Genomic DNA, 17809 nt, shown 5'->3' on the forward strand with positions numbered 1-17809 from the left:
CAGGTTTTTGATCTTAAATCATCCTAAACTGGAAGGACTGGCTCTGTCTCTCTGCAGGGTTGAACATTTGATCATTTTGGCTTGAAGATTAATTGGTGTTGGACTGGATCTGCTTCAGGTGCCAGATAATATCAGGCTAATGCCAGGCATCACAAGGCATCTAAAGCAGCTTTCCTTAGGCAAAGCTGATCACACTGATTGCTCAACCATTATATTTCTTTTGCTTTCACTCCCGCTCTTGACAGTCTCTCACACATGCAGAGTACTTACTGGGACAGATGTGCTCTGCATGGTCAGAGGACGGTTTGCTGTGAGCTACAGGGTGAAGACAAAGCATTTATGGAACGTGTCTATTTTTGGGCTCTTAATGGACTTGCTCCCATTCTCTTATGGAGCAGGTCTAGTTGAGTGATGTTCACCTGTCTTAAACCTGATTACAGGATCTCCTGCTGGACCTCTCCATTGTTTTTAATTTTACTCTCGCTCTTCTATTTCCTCTCTCTTTGCTCCAATTTTGATCTCCCTTCCTCTCTGTTTCACTCACTGTGTTTTCTTCATGCTGTGGTTGAATACATTACCTCAGATTCCAAACTTGACCTACCTCACTTGGCTATTCTTTCTCGTCGTGTGCCTTTTCTCATCACAGGCTCATGAATTGTTTGCCCTAGTTCAGCATGTGCTGCCCCTGTGTGATCATGTTTTTAAACATCTGGCTGGATAAATACAAGAAAAGCTTCTCTGTCCATGTCTGTGAGTTTGCAGTGGCCAATTGTGATTGGCTGACAGTGTCACAGACACTTAAATAACTCGATACACATAATGGATTTGCGCTCGATCTTTTGCTTCAGTGTGCACATAATTCCCAAGTCTACCCCCCCCCCCCCCTTTTTTTTTTTTTTTTTTTTTTTTGGTGCTGTGCCCTGACAGGGATATGGTTTCTGTTTGGGACTGCTAGTCTGACTTCCTGCTAAAGAACCAGTTAGAAGCAAAGGTGGCACAGTGACGCTGCCTTTTCTCTTCAAGGCTTGTTGTTTTGTTATATGAGAATGAGATTTTTTGTCATTCTGTGATGTAGCTTCACCTAATTCATCTACATTTTCATTAAATGTCGAGGCCTGAGACGATCAAAATCACGAGGCATTATCTTGAGGATCAATTGGCTTTAAAAATCACCACATGTATGGCTTTTGTTTTGTTACACGATGTCACCATATTTTATTTTGCCGTAACTTTAGATTCAAATTAAATCTACAAGTAAATAAAACCAAGAGTCATCAAGTGGCTTATATCTTAAGGGTAAATTAGGATTAAAAACACCATATGTATGGTCCTTATGGTCTCTACAGATCACTTACAGTGACATCAGGGTTCCCAAGAGGTTTTCTGCCAAACAAAAATGACCTGTGCGATATCAGAATTTTTTTTTAAAGGGTTTTATTTATTTCCTCATTACATACATGTTTAATTTATAAAATTCTCCAACATAGCAGGAAATCCACTGACCTCTACATTTACCCAGGTGTGTTTTTAATTGTCAGGGGCAAAAAAGACCCCCTGAAATATGTACGTTCTAGTAATATGACCCCTTGAAATGGACACTGAAAATCAGGCATCTTCTTAAATTTCAATAAAACTAAATCAAATGTGATTTCTTTAACTTCTCACAAACTTTGTCAAAGAGTTTGATGTTATCACATGATGAGGCCGTGTACAAAAAAGTGCATTTAAGCCAAATGGAGACAGCCACACACTGATGGTAGGCTCAAATAATTGAGCAGATGTTGATTTAAGATTTTTCTTTTTTCCCGATCAGTTTTTTCTTCCAAGGTCAAGAATGAACATTTCAGTTAATATCCACTCCCCAAACCTCACTGAATATGGGCTCCCATCTTACAGACACTTCCTCTCCCATATTTCTCAGTCCACTGCCTTTTAAAAGCGCTTCACCTGCCCTTCCTCACTCCCACACCCTTCCCTTTAGTTACACGTCTCTAACCATTGCTAAGATCACGGCAAAGATGAGGAGAAATTGTCTCTTTTGCTTGACAAAGGGCAGACAGATATGCAGCCTCAGTCTGTGACATTTTCTTTTTTCACCGCAAAATTGAGAAGAAAGGGCAGAAGCTGAGAGAAACAAAAGAAAGAGAACGATAAAGTGAAATGCTTCTAAAAAAAAAAAACTTAAATTGAGGCAGAAAAGAGCAGCGTGAGTCTAGAAGAATTCAGCTGCACTCTGCTTGCTCAGCACTGTGGTTATAATTCTCCGTCTTTGTATCATCAAACCCTCCGCTGTGCCCTCACCCTGCTCTCAAGGTCAATACTTGTTTCTTCTTGACAGATGTCTGAGTAAAAAAACTAAACAGATATATTATGCTTTCTTCCTGTGTCTATGTGGAGCCACCCCCACAGGTAAATAAACACACAACTCTTTCTGTCAGAGTTGTCTGTGTGAAGAGCTGAGTCAGGTTGGAGATGACACACTGAGCTGGGTGATGTGTGACCATAGTTGCAGGGTTTACTGTGGCATTAGTAGGGTTTTGCATTTAATACCACTTATCAAGAAAAAGTCTCATTCAGCGGCTAACGTCTTTTCTCACTCCACTTGATTGTCTCGTCTTTTTACCCCCGTCTCTTTTCTTTTCCAAGAGGGTGACACCCTCCCAACCCCCATCCAAGATAGTGATCCCACATGCACGCTTTGTTACAAAATCAGCCTTTTCTGCCGGGGTGGACAGCTAGACAAATGATTTTGTCGGCCGTGCGAGGCAGGGGGTAATTTTTAGGTGAGCGCAGCGCTTCAGAAAAGAGTTGGCGCACAGAAATTAGAGGTTGTCAAATGCCGCACGTCTCCATTGATGGCCCAGCGCGGCCTCCTTATGTTAATGTGACATTTCAGCAAGAGGAAATAGAATTAGAAGAAGGGGGTTGGGAGGCCGCTGGTGGTTGTTGGATTGCATTGTCACATATGAATACCACCTTTGGTTTTCTTTTGTTATCTTGAAGAAAAAAATAGTTCCCGGATGCAGACCTAGTGTAATAAAAAAAAAAAAATGTAGATATAGGTGTAATGGTACGTGTATTTTTCTTGAATTACCTCATAACAAGAGTGGTTACGATACAGTTACAATAAGGATAATAATACAGAGGATTCTGCTGATACAGTATCGGTACAGTATCTGTCAAATAGAAGCGACAAGCAGGAGATGTTTATTTATTCACTTCAGTTGTGTTGTTATGTTATGTTGCATTCTTCTTTACTGTGTTTTTTTGTTTGATTTGTTTTATGCTTGACACTAAACCGAGTTTCTCTTCATTGACTGTTCACAGCATTTGAGTGCCTTTATTGTTACAGTTGAACTTTTGCCAGTCGAGCACGTGTGAATGCATTTGTAAAGTTTTAAAAAGTTAATGGATTTTTTTGTGTGTGGATGATTTCTCTGCTGTAGAGAAAACATACCGAACCATGACTCCAAATATGAAATTCATATCAAGCACAGTTACGCCCTCGTATACAGAGAAGTGATTTCTTAATTTAAGTTACAGATCTCTTCTTTAGTTGTCATTGACTTGCTTTTACTGGTGTTGAATAACTCTTTTTTTCGCTCATTGTCTTGAGAAGGCTTATAGAACTTGGTTTTAGTTGCACTTTAGTGGTGATTACTTATTTTTAAGGAACGAAATTAAACCTGCTCGTGTTCAGGTTTTTCTGATTCAAGGGTTCTTTAAAACACAATACATGTTGATTTGTTGTCAACTATGTTGCCTTTCCTGTATGTTGTTTGTTTTGTCCTTCTGTCGTGGTCTACTCCCCGTATAATGTGTCAAACCAAAGCTAAGACGTTGCCTGGCTGCTGTTTTGGTTAGGAGTGATGTAATCTGTTTTCTGTGCAAGATACCATGAGGATGAATTCATCTTTGGGAAGGGCTGGGAGTATCTGTGGTCCTCACAGTACTGAGGTCATGTGGTTTGGAAAGGAGTTGGGCCGAGTCTCCTGGCTGCCTGTTTGTACTCTTCCAATGTCTTCTGCAGGTGCTGTCCACACAGCTGCAGACCAGATGTTTTTTAGCTGTGTGCTGGTCAGTGTCTGTGACCTCACTGGTGACAAATTTTTAGTCTCATTGCCATGTCCGGAGATAACTCTTTTTCAGTTTAGCAGTAAAAATGTTGTATCTAGGTGTCTTGTAGGACATAAAGTCAATATATGAGGAAATATATTTTCTCCACTGTCCAAAAATTAAAACATTTTGTTGGCACTTTTAAACCACAGCACCGGTTGCTGTTCATAATACGAAATTAGATAAAAATGCAGGAAATTTCTTTTCTTCCTGCACCAAGTTTGGAAATGTGTCACAATTATGTGATCCAACAGGAACATTGACGGGTAAAATAAGGATGACTTTATTTTTGACCACTCATTACGTTACTGTGAGTGTAGTAAAAGGTTTCCAACAAGTATTAATCTGCTTAAGATGACAGGAAGAGAAAGACATGCCTGTGAATGTAATTGAGACATCGTCAGGGAAAACTGCTTTGCTGAGATTTGTCGGGACGTTTTTGCCCTTTCTAATGCTGCTATTTTGTCTTTTGTTATAATTGCAAATTTTAACAAGTAGCTGATGATGCAAGTTTCACCCCACCTATCCAGTTTTGCATAGGTGCAGGGTTATGCTTCGCCTGTCATGCATGCCTTACTGAGGGCATCTATAGTTGAGTGTCAGGTTCCCCTGCTGCAGTTTAATATAGAGCTCCCTACTGCCAGAAGGTCTCATGGGTGATGGAAAAAGTGCCTAGCAGCCGCCCCCACTCCACCCTGCACACACGGTTCCTTGAGGCCTCGCCAGCTCTACAATTTAGTTCATGCTGTTTCATACTAGAGGTGGGTGACATAGCCACAAAATGATATCACAGTATTTCAGGAAAAGTTGCAATAGTGATATTTATGAAAATATAGAAAACAAAACTACTGAACAATGTTTTATTGCTTGCAGCTTGCAGGCAGCAGCATTTAGAAGTGCAAGAAATGAAGGGTATTTGTCATTAATGACAAACTGCCTAATTCAAAGTGTGACTCTATTGGGAAAAAAGGTGTCAGTGTCTTGGGTTGAGCTCTTTAACATTGCTTAAAGGTCTCCTTTACAACCATGTACCTGCTACAGTAACATCCATTCACTGTTTGCTCTTCTTGTCATATGGAGTGCAACCACTGAGTTCTCTAGCAATGCTTGGTTGACTCATTTGTTTACTTTGGGGTCACATATGACCATCTGCTAGAATGTGCTCCTCACGTGCCTTCTTAGCCTGGTTGTACTCGAAGGCGTGTTTTCCTGTACGTGCTATGGTGGAGAATGTTGAAGTAGCTTAGTTTTATGTGCTAAATCATCATCAGAGGTTTGCTGTCAAACATGTAAGAGCTTGTCTTGTTGTGCACGCTGGGGGAAGGTAAACACTGTCTTACTATGTCAGTGATATTGTTATATGACAATTAATTTTTTAACATTTTGTCACGTTAACTTGTATACCAGTGTTATCGCAGATCATATGATTATGGCACAAACGTCAGAGTGCGTCGTCTTTGCACTTTTGGATTCACTATGACCGTACTCTGAGGGTAACCTGGAAAGCAGAAATATGCCCTGCAGCAGCTGACCCTCGTTTCACTGTCACATACCAGGACTTGCAGACACACTGGTTTGATTGTATGCATCGGGCTACACATGGAGTAAAAATGGGGTGTGCTGCTTGAACATGTGTATGAGTGAGTCGGCAGCATGTGCGTGTGGAAGAGAGAGAGGTCCATTAGTTTTATCTGATAGGGGGATCAGATCTAAAGGCGGCATATACTTAAGCCTTAGTGATTCCCCTGTATCTGGTCTCCTGCTCAGGCTCTTGCACAGGCTGCTCTGTTAGAGAACAACCTCTGAGGGGAAAGAACAGAAAGTCGGTGGCCTTAACCTGTAAATAATGCAGTGTTTAACTTTTGTCTCCGGCTCATAGACTAACTTGCACACAATCACAGATTTGTTGTTTCTACTCAGAGCAGTTTGTAGTAGGAAAAAATGCCATTTTCTGTAGAAAGCAGGAAACATTAATGCTCACACGTTTTTATACTCAAAGGCTATGTTAATATTAGCCAAGTTACGCAGTTGTTTATCTGTAAAAGACAAACATTACGCAAGGCAAAGATTTGTATGCTACATTAGGCTTTTCCCCATAAGTCAAAATCAATATGACAGTGATATATCTAGCACCGTTCTTTTTAAGTGTCACTGCTCTGTTTTTATGCAGTTGCTTACCGCACTTTACATATTTTTGTCTTTCAGAGATCAACAGAGTGCGTAAAGACATGTACAGCGACACAGTGAATGGCCTTGTGGACAAACACCCACTGGAGCTGCCCGAACCAGTCGGACCCATCGTTCACCTGCAGGAAAAACTGTTTGTGCCTGTCAAAGAGTACCCAGATGTGAGTATCAGGGTTACACGTCTCTCACATTTAGGGCTGCTCGATTATGGCAAAAATGATAATCACGATTATTTTCACTGAAATTGAGATCACGATTATTTGACGATATTTATTTAACCCTTTAAGACCTACTATAGAACCAAGTCCACCAGAGCTTATATTATTTTTATTTATTTTTTTTACATGCTGTAGTGCCATTTGTGGGAGCATTTCAAGTTGCTATACATCAATACAACTGTTATAGCCCATATTTTAATAATATGTATGCATTAAGTGCATAGTAATTACATAAATTGCAAAAAAGTGCAATAAACTACAAAAAAAATTGAAAATCGCTTTTGTTTTGTTTACATATATTTCTACTTGGAGAAGTTTAAGAGGTTTATCCCTCAAAACTTTAAATACAATAAAGTTGCAAAAAATAGTTTACAACAACAGGAAATTTATTTTGAGTGTCTTCATAGTTTTATTTTGGAGATACAGCAATTTTTATATACTGCAGGAAAAACAAAAAACAATCCTATGATGCAAATTTGCAAAGAAAACAGCAGGTGCATCATTTCACTGTGGGAAGTGTTACGAACAGCTGATAGGAACGGCAAAGCGTGTTTCTGGAATATTATGTTTTTGTTCCTGCAAGCGCTTTTTATGCGATTTTTGCAAAGCTATATGTGGAACGAAACCGTGACCGAGGACAAGCTGATGGCATAAGATGTAAGTACAACTCCTCCGGTTTCATATGCAAAACAAATTATTGCGCTAGCTTACACGGTTCAGGTTCTACAGGGATTTAAAAATAGTTACGCAAAACGGAGCATGCTGCTCTGACCAGCTTTAAAGGGTTAACAATGACTTTAAAAAAATAATATAAAATAGTGTGCAACACCACTGAAGTTTTTTTTTTTAAACTCTTTTCAACCAACGGCAGTCACTCTCCTCTCCAAATAACTATAGCTTTCCGAGCTTCCCTCGGGTCCTCTTAATCAGCGGTCTCCACCCTTTTTTGCGCCACGGACCGGTTTATGCCCGACAATATTTTCACGGACCGGCCTTTAAGGTGTCGCGGATAAATGAGGGAGGGGCTAATAATCGGCTCAGTCATTTTTAATGATCGTTGAAAGCCCAGATCGTAATCGTGATTAAAATTCGATTAATTGAGCAGCCCTACTCACATTTGCTGTTGCATCACATTGCTAATAATATCAGAGCATTTGCCTGAATGGTTGCTGGATTAATATTTAGACTGGAGCCAGAGGAAAGTGTATTAAAGAAGAAATCTTAATCTTATCGAGAAACTAGATTTTATTTTTCATATAAGTTCATGTTAACAGATAAAGACATTCTTTCACATACTGGTCCTTGTGCAGAAATACCTCTACACACACTGTTGGTCCTCTTGCCTTAGGCCATGTGTCTTTGTGATGTGTCATCATGGGAACGACAGCTGCTGATAGTTCTGCAGTCTGTCAGCACTGAAGACATATCTCATGACTGTTGTAAGCACTTGCTCACTGCTCATGCACTCTGCTCTCAGTTCTGTTCTTTTGCCTTTCAGTTTTTTGCTCTTTTAAAAAAATATATTTTAGTTGATAAACATGCAGTCCTTGACTTGTTCTTTTTACTTTATTAGCTGCCCGACTTACACTGTGTGCACCAAGTTGTTAATGTACTACTGATACAACTTTGTCAGACTGCACACTAATTTGGTCCCGGTCTGTGGAAAACGCAGCATGCTGGGGTGTTTATGAGCCAACTCAGCAGCAGATTAGTGCTGCGAGAGAAAGCGGGGGATTGAAAAAAGAAGCATCAAGAAAAGTAAACTGCAATTTCATAAATATTCAGTAAAAGGGAATGAAAATCTTTTAGAGTAACCACTTGGTTTTTACTGTGATGGAGAGATGGATACACACAGTTGGGGCAGGGGGGGAAGCAGCACACGGTGGAGGTACCATGGTGTTTCTAGAGATGAGGAGGATGGTGCCAGCACAGAGCAGAGTGATATGTGTGTCTGCGTGTAAAGCTTTGGGACGTGTGTGTAAGGCGTTTACCACAGTCGGCCACATTTATGTGCTCATGGTAATCTTTGACGCACACATGAATGATTGTGTCACGTCCTGAGAAGCAGCGTTTCTCTTCATAATCCCAGCAGCTGGCAGCAAGGAAATGAATGGAGGGAGGTGACGAGGATAAGAGACACCGTAGAGCAGGCCAAGGCTCAGTCGGGCATGGATTGCATTTTCCCCCTGACAGAATTGATAAAAGGCACCAGAGACTGGCTAGGATCAGCTTAGCTCCATCTCACCCTGAGACCAGGCCCAGCGTCTGCGCTCAGGCTCTTAAGGGACTTCCAGCCAGTTTAAGTGACCCTTAAGTGTTTGCCTTGTAATTGTGACATGTGTGGTCATAGCTGATGTGCAGTTGCCTTTAAGAGCATGGTGGTCGTCTTAGTGAGATCATCGACTGTGACATGCTGTTTAGAGATGATGCCTGCTTTCAGTTACTGCAGAAGTTTCTGTGTTCTTTGTGTGTGGGTTTTGTGCTGCACAGGAATGCAATTTTTTTTTTTTTTAAGCGAAGAAGTTCAATAAAAATGTGTGAAGCAGTGGGTGCCACCTGTGACTGTAGAGATGCTAATGAAATAACACACACACAATCTATTAAAAGTGCAGCATCCGCAGATGACCCTTGGTGTACCCTTCACTCGCTTTGCTGCACTGCTTTGAGCAGAGCAGAGCAGGGCTGTAACTCTTGTATTCTGTTTATAAGCTGTTTGGAAAGCTACTAAATTAATTAGGCTTCCCCCTGGTGGTCAAGATGACTCACTGATGACCTTATCAGACACAAATTAGCACACCCACTGACATGCACATAAAGAAGTGTGAGCACAGATGAACACTGAAACTCAGTGACACAAAAATAGGACATTTTTCAAATTATTTGTTTTCTGCTTTCATTTGGTGAACACATTCAAGCATGGCCATTCAGTCTGTCAGCAGGGAAAGAGGACAATGGCAGACTTACTGTTAAATTTAGATGTGATGACTGCAGTTGGGAGAAATCAGCAGCAAGTCCAGATTAAATGATTGTTATTTTATTTATTTATTTATTTATTTATTTATTTTAGCTCTCCTGTTTGGAACACGTGCAAAACTTCCTCAGCATGATTGCCAAATCATATTTGTGTAGGTGCCAACAGTAATCTTGTGCCAGATATGTAATTTTTTTTAAGGCTACCAGTTGAAGTTGAAGAGTAGTCATCCGTTTGATTGTGCTGCTGCTCTCGCTGCTGTTTAGGATTCTTAAGTTAGTGGACAGAGAGGAAATGAAATCTGGCATTGACTATTTGAGCAGCAGACAATAGGAGATAAAGTGTTGCTGCGCGTTAAACTGATTTCCCAATAAAACAGTTAAAATGGTTGTCTTAACACGGAGAGACAGCGGTTCTACAGTTTGTGCTTTTAAAGATGATAAAAAGAAGAAGCCTTTAGTCTTTTAAGAAAAAGGGGGAGGAAGCACGAGAGGATAGAAAAGAAGCAAAGGGAAAAATGTCCCTTTTATCCCCATCTGCCCACTTCTAACGGATAGGAAAGTGTAATGAAAGATTATTAGACTGGGGAATTTCACCATCCTTTTTACATTTCTGTCTGATTTCCCAGAGTCCTCCCACTGAAAATCCATGTATGTGTGGCTTGCTGATACAAGTCTAGGCTCTCCCAAGAAAACGGAGAATGATGTTCCAAGTCTCCTGTTTTGTGTTGTTGGCATCTACTCACCTGCCGTGGAACATTTGTCATCATTCATGCCGTTTCCCCATCTGTGGAACTCTTGGCATCTACTTTTTCTCCTCTCAGTTTTCACTTCCATTTAAAAACTCCCTTTATTCATACTATATCCTTAGGCTGAGGTTACGCGCTCTCTTACGCTTTCTCTGTCAGATCACCTATGTTTACCCTGCTCAGGTTTCACCAGTAGATAATTAGATTGTCCTGGTGCCTGGATGCAGTGCGGCATGTCAATTCTACCAAAATAACTTGCCTCGCCAGCACACTCCTACTCTAATTCCCTTAAGTGTGTCCCTCTTCTGGCCTGTGTGCCCCACATCTGTCTGTAAATGTGTTTGTGTATGCGTGCGCCTCCATCACTCAGTCTGCCTGCGCGTCTGTCTCCCCCACCCCCTCGCCATTCTTCAAAGTCAGCCATTTCCCGATGTCGTCAGCGGTGCAGAACACTGCGAAGCGTCACTGTGGTGACTGCATCTTGACTGACAGCTGAGTCGCAGGCTATCTGATAACTTCAACCTTCAATTAAATGCTATCTGTGGCTCCGCTTCTCTTCCAAGCACACGCTCGCATACACATTGATAGGCAGCTGACTGACAGCTCAGCATGTCATTTCCGTTGACCTTGAGGCGTCTGATAGGATGTGTGACATATCTTTTTAAGATGGTGTCTGTCTCCACTTTATTCCCAGTGTATTTGTATGTGCCAACTCTTAAATGCCCAGGTGGGTTGTGGGCAGGTCACCTGGTGTTGAGAAATGCTTAGGACTGAAAACACACGCGAGAGGTGGGGGGAGACACCTCTGCTGTGCTGACTCTGTGAAATGAGACCCTCAGTTGGATGTAAGCTGTTGAGCAAGTGGTAAACAGAACCGTCTGAACTTGTCACAAGCTCGGGGGCATCCACAAGACGAAAATGATCACTTGTATAGCCAAAATTGTTTATTTAAAAAAAAAAGGGGGAAAAAACCTAGCTAGGGACACCCTAGCTAAGTCTCTGCTGTTGGTCTTTTCTGTTTGTCTAGTGTTCTGGGTGTTGTCATGGCACTTAAGGTTGTTTACCTCAGTAATGAAATCCTTTTAAGCCCCTGTCCCATTTCCGCTCTCTCACCACACCAGCTGTCTCCAAACCAAAGAACCTCACAGGAGCAGATGTTTGAAGTCCATGCGAGTTTCTATTTTTTCTTATTTTTTAAAGTTTCTAAAAGCAAATTAGTCGATCTGTAAACTGCAAATAACTCGTCTCCTTAATAGAAGCAAATATTTTCTCTCCTTATATTTGGAGAAAGCACCGGGGGGATCACCAGCCTTTCATTGTTCCAAAGAATTTAAGCTTCAAATGAGGTTTTTAACTGTAAATCTTTTTGCAAATAAGAAAAAAAAGACAATAGAAAGATACTATATTTTCTATACATTGATGAGTTGGTTTAAAAAAAAAAAAAAGGGAGAGAGAGGGAGAAAAAGTCCATTAACTATTTGAATTCTGAGTGTGTTTGTGTGTGTGTTCATGTGTTCTGTTGGATCATGGTGCTTCACTGCAAGGCACCCAGATTTGCGAACAGCAAAGAAAGAGGCTCTGGTGGTTTGAGCAGACAGAATGTCCTGGCCCTCTCTCTTTCACTGCGGAAAAATTGCCCGGCCAAACCAGCCAGATCCCTGCACAGGGAAAGTCATTAAGCTTGCTCCCATGAGGGTGTCATCACTTATCATGCCAGCTCCTGATATCCTTCTGACCCCCTTAAGTCATTACGAGTCCTGGAAATGTACCGCCCCGCACCTCACCTCGACACACTGGTAGAGCGGCAGAGAGGAGGATTTTGATAACTATAGCTAGCCAGCCATGCGTGATGCTGATAATTTGATGAACGGATGGTTTTCCAGTTAGCCGTTTGATAAGAAGGTAATTACAATAATAATTTAAGCAGCGAGAACTCTATTTGTTGTTGTCAGTTAAAATGACGAAGAGCAAAAGTATAAGCTATTAGACGTGCTTCCGTTACCGCACTAATGCCAGCTTGTGTAGCAGCAGCGTGTGCTTGCATACTTTGGGTGGATGGTGCCACGTGCTGCTTTGGCCCGTCCGTCTGTGCATCATTAAGCTGACAGATACGGAGGGTGAAAAGTGAGAATCAAGGACAAAATGAAGCAGGTCGACCACACCGGAATCAAAGACTGCACTGCACTGTCGTGTCAGCTTGTATCAATAGTGCTACACTACCTGCATACATATACTAGATCACACTGATACAGGATTTTTGAGCAAATACTAATATCCATGCCTTTGACTTAAAAAAAAACAAAAAAACAGAGATAGCTGGCAAGACCTGTCCTGTTTGGACTCTGGCTCAGGTAATAGAGCGTTTCGTCTAACAGTCGTAAGGTCAGTGGTTTGATCCCAGAGTGTCCAAGTCACCCCTGATGGGTCCATCAATTTGCATGTGTGCGATAACTGGAAAGCACTTGAAGGCACTGAAAAAAGCACTGTATCAATGTGTGGGAGAAAATCACTTTTAATGCTTGAAGAGTGCTGTGTAAGTACCAGGATTTTACTGCTGAACAAAAATCTTGGATGTAAATATCAACTATACTAATTTGATATCTGTGTCAGTACCAACATTATTTGTTTTATTTTTTATTTTTTTGAAAGACAATCTCCTGAAGGAATCAACAATTTATTGGAAATAGCTCATAATGAGAGACACTGCTGGGAGATCTAATACGCCAGGATAAATGCTGGATATCAACATCAACATTACCGAAAACTTAACAGGAAGTTGTTGCATCACAGGGTGTTGCTAGAAGCAGATCAGGCTATGAATGTGTATGACTAGCTGTTATCAGTTACATGGTTGGCTGTCATATTATGAATCAGTACAAGTGAGTAAAGAAGCTGATGGCTAATCAGCTGATGCAAGTGTGATTTCACAGCTTTACCTGAATTTGCATAATTCTGTTAAACTGAATGGATATTGGTGAGATGTAACTAACCGGCATCAAGTTTTCCTGAGAAAGCTAGCATCACACGAATAACAGTAATCCACATCTTTCTCGGTCTTCTATTGATTCATTGTGATTATGTAACGTTTAACCATAGGGGTGAGGCTGAATGTAACTGAGCATGTTTCTACTTGTTTATTTTTTATCCCAGCTTCTTGTTTATCTAAAGGGTTACAAACTTTGCTCGCTGCTTTCTTTACTCACATCTTCCAAACTTTGAGCCAATATCAATCTTTATGCTTTCCATCTCTCCGTCCTCACTCGTCTGTATTTCCACCCTGCCTGCAACCCCGAAATAAACCCAAACAGAATTATCAAAGGAGCTATGGATTAGGCACTAAATGCTGGGTGTGCTGAATAGAGAGCTTTGAAGTCTGTAGGGCTTTGAGGCGTAAATGTCACCACTGGAATCTAAGTCTAATTTTCACTCCTTCATCAGCCTATGGCCTTGTCCTCTGTCCCTCCCAAACATCAGGTATGCAGGTTTCAGTAGTTTATACACCCGTCTGCTCCATTTCATATTCCTTCTATACTGTTTTTTGGCAGGGGTAGGGATCAAGCAGTAGTGTGAAGGTAAATATGATGGATTATTTCAGTGATGCAACACTAGAGCCCAAAGATAAATGAGTGACTAAAAGCAGGGAGCTTGTCTGTGATTAAATGAAAGACCTGTCCACTACAGGGGTGGGGGTCACAGATAAGCAAAGGAAACGCCAAGGTCCTGACAAAGAGGAAAAGGAAGCCCGCAGAGTTTCCAGAAGCTATGAATGGATACAGAAGGGAGGATATGGAAACAAAAGGGATGTATTTTACCAACTAAGCGGGCTGGTAACTTCTGTAAAGCCTCCATAAACTGGATATCATTGTTTCGCAATAATGCTTTCAGACTTTGAGGGAGGTTTAGAGTAAAGTAAGTGAAAAGATGGGGAGAGATGATGGTGCCTGGTGTAACCAGGTTCCTCCTTTCCATGATGCATTGCACTGAATGAACTATTCCTCATTTCCATAAGCCCAGCAAGGCTGGTTAATAAGTGATTGGTATTCTGCTCCTGGCCTTGCCCGGCTCTTCGATAAGCCTTCCACGCACACAGTCAGAACCCTCAGCATGATCTCATTTCCTGTCTCCCCACCACCACAAACAAACGCCGTCAAAGGCACAATTGTTCTGCTTCTGTGAGCATTGTTGGTGGAACTGCTGTTTTTTCTCAGTAGTTCACACAAAACCAGAATGCCCGTGCACACAAACCCGTGCAGCTCTGTATGCCGAGGGTGTCTGTAAGAGTTCACCCCATACATTGTGTCACACACGCTCACAAACACACAGTGACAGAGACGTAGATGCACACAGCATAACCCGCCTGTGGAGTAGCGATAACTGGGACTAAACAAAGGCCCTTTAATGTCAGTGTAAGCCTTTGTCCTGGAGGGGGCTTTGTGAGTATGAATGTGTGCGCATCTGTATGTCTTTGTGTTTACACATGAGCTATGTGTGAATACTGTATATGTTTGTATTTTGTTGTTTGTTTGTTTGTTTTTTTAAACTTTGAGAAAACTCAGATAACGTGACACTGAACTCAAGAACTGAAGAGAAGACTTCCATTGCAATTTTCTACTACTGTAAATAATCGAGCCCAACCCCCCTCCTTTTTCTTTTTAGTGAGGAAAATCATAGATCTGTTGACGATAATCAATAATAAAGCTCTGGAAGTCCAGACGAGAAAAATGATGGCTCCCAGATGTTTTTTAAGTCTGCAGAAGCACGGAGTTGATTTAACAGCAGGAAGACAGAAAATGAAAGCTAGCTTGATAGTTTAGCAGGCCCGGGTGAAGACTGGATAGTGCATTTGGCAGTCAGGGCACAGTATCCGTCCTTCTCCCCTGTCTGGCTGTACTGAGTGTAGTTCCTGGCAGAGTCGAGGGCCCTGTACCCTTCTGATAACTCACCCGCTTGGCTGTTCATTGTCTCTACATTCCAGTGGCTGAAAATGGAGGTCGCTTTTTTGTAAAAGCATATCAACATCCATGAAAAGAGTGTCAAACCCTCACTGCAGACCAGGGAGCAAAGCGAGCCATCCACTACAATTAAAATGCTGAGCTTTATTCTGTTACTGAGTAAATGTGGCTTCACTCTTTACAGCAGTGTTACATTTCAAATTGCAAAGTTTAAATATGATAGGTGGCTGCTTTGTTGAAATGCTCGCGTAGTCACGTCACAGCAAAAAACTGAGGTGTACTGCCAGCTTAACATATATATGTATTTTTGAAACTTACAGGAAGAAACGTGAAGTGTGCAAACAATATATGGACATGTGAGACAAAGCCAGACGAGGCACGTGGCGTTTAAATAGCTGTGCAGAGTGCTCGCTGGGTTTTCTGCTTTTCCACCAGTCTTACTCAGCTGTACACAGGAACCCCTGCAACTCAATAGAGACAGCACCACCGCAAGAGGGCCTGGGGCCATAACAATCCGCACACTTCTTTTATCTGCAAGGACCCGTCAGATGGAGTTGAGTAGTTAGCTTGTCTACCTGCACAGTGTGAAAAATACGAGAATGCGCCGGTGCTGGCCTTTCTTACTCATAATCATTTCCCAAGTAGTGGTAAAACAAGATGTGGCATCATAACTTTTTCCTTTCTTTATTTCTTCCTGCTTTCCTCCTTCGTGTCACTGCTCTCTGACAAACACAGCATAATCATGTTCACATTGTACACCTCTGCTGTAAAAAGGTGAGTGGTTCGACTAGTTGCCACCTCAGAGTTTTAATCAGATATTCTCCTACCCCCTTCTATAATCCGATGATTTAAGCTTGGTGTGTAATATATATGTATTTAATATATTCACGGTGAATAAATCTGTCAGTTTTGGGACTGATGGGTTATATTGTAGGTTTTAAGGCCAATTGGAGCTGTCACATGTCATATCTGCACAGAAATCTACATATACATTTAGATTTTTTTCTTTCTCTTTCACCTTGTATTTGCTAATTTGATAGCAAGCATTTTTCAAATATGTCACCACTGTTGTTAGCAGAGTGTAACACACATCACTGTAGCTTGAGTTTAGTGGGTTAGAAACTGTGTGTTTGTGTGGTATGTGTAGGAGTACCACAGTACTCAGGGTTCACCCTCGTCTGCAGCGGGAGCTGTGATGCAGACAGACAGCTCTCTCTTCTGTGCTTCTCGAGGCTGTGCATGCATCTGTGTGTTTATGTACAAGTCAGAAGCAGGCCACCATACCTCGTTGGTGGCTGACCTCCGAGGACAGGTGTCCTTACATCCTTCAGCTGGCACACACACAAATGTAGCCCCTGTGCCAGTTTCCTGCATTCGAGTTAACCAAACGGACAGTTGCCTTGTGACAGAGAAAAGCACGCTTGCAGCCTGTGTAGCAGCACGCCATGATCGTCTGTGGGAGACTCCAGTCACAGGGTGTGTCTTTCCTGTTAGAGACAGGCCAGGGATGCAGGCAAAACCCACCGACAGGGACTAGAAAAACAAAAGGCCCGGAGTTTATGTTTGTTTAGGGGAAATACTGGCAACATCACATTAAATTTGTAATCCCTCTGTAATTAAATGTGACTCCTCTGATAGCCTTTTGGATTTTGCAGAGGCACTGGTGCGGTGGCGTGCGTAAGCAGATGTGACTGCGTTTTAAGAATTTAATGCTGTGGTGTCACAGCTCATTGCGACAGCCCAAGAGACGAATAGTTGTGCTTCTGATTGTCAAGGAAAGCTTTCCGCTATGGCAGTGAGCATTTTCAGGTAGAAAAAGAAGGGCGGAGGGGGCATCTCTTACCCGTCATGCTCTCCACCAGCATACGTTATTGAAACCTGGGTTGTTTGTTTACCTTTTTATACATCACTGTGCTCCTCCTTACCCTCTGTTTTCGTTCTGGCTGAAAATTGATTTGGATTATTCCAACATGTTTTCTCTTTATCCTGTTGGAAACCAGTTTCATGTCAAGAGGATTATGTTGGCAAATTTGTTTCCTTGTGGTACAAAGCTCCACAGCCACTCACCAGTGAAAGGGGGGCCATGATAATAAAATTGTGTCAAAACACACTGCCATACTTCACAACCCCTAGCACACTTTCCACCTCAATTTCCCTTGTTCTTTTTCCACCATGCCCACCCAGACTACACCCTGTGTAGTTAATATTCTATTTTTTGTTTGAGATCATTTTGACATCTATTGGGGCAAGCCAACCTCACTGTCGTCTGTGATCGTGCTCTCATTGTGGTGAAGGGACAAAAAATACAACCAGTGCAGCTATTTTAGCACAGTTTCCAGTCAAATAGGTGGGAAAAAATTGAAAAAAAAGAGGAACTGTATCTGCTGGTTACCAACTTTTCCTTTCCTACATTTAGTAGACAGCAGATTGTTTGTGTCAGACAAGGGAAAAAAATCTATTTTGGGTTAAGCATGGCCTGGTAGATCACAGAAAACACATGATGGACGGCACCTGCACGCGTACTTGCTTAAGTGAAGTGGACATTACACTGCATAGGGAACTGGCAGGGTGGGGTCAGTTTAATATCCTGTCAGACTGATATGGACTTTTGTGTTCT

The 17809-nt window shown here is 41.8% G+C and overlaps 1 protein-coding gene across 9 annotated transcripts in view; it reads left to right on the top strand.

Annotated features, from left to right (window-relative positions):
• qkia (QKI, KH domain containing, RNA binding a) overlaps positions 1 to 17809 on the top strand; it is a 78230-nt gene that overhangs the window by 24970 nt on the left and 35451 nt on the right. For 8 of the 9 annotated variants that reach the window (XM_080294088.1, XM_080294090.1, XM_080294093.1 and 5 more), the window contains exon 2: positions 6322 to 6464. In XM_080294088.1, coding sequence (XP_080150214.1) covers positions 6322 to 6464 — 143 coding nt within the window. Of the gene's footprint in view, positions 1 to 4767; positions 4878 to 6321; positions 6465 to 17809 lie in introns of those variants that run through there. The other variant, XM_080294091.1, reaches the window with a different exon arrangement.

The sequence above is a fragment of the Astatotilapia calliptera genome, chromosome 19 (assembly GCF_964374335.1).
Source record: "Astatotilapia calliptera chromosome 19, fAstCal68.1, whole genome shotgun sequence".
NCBI lineage: Eukaryota > Metazoa > Chordata > Actinopteri > Cichliformes > Cichlidae > Astatotilapia > Astatotilapia calliptera.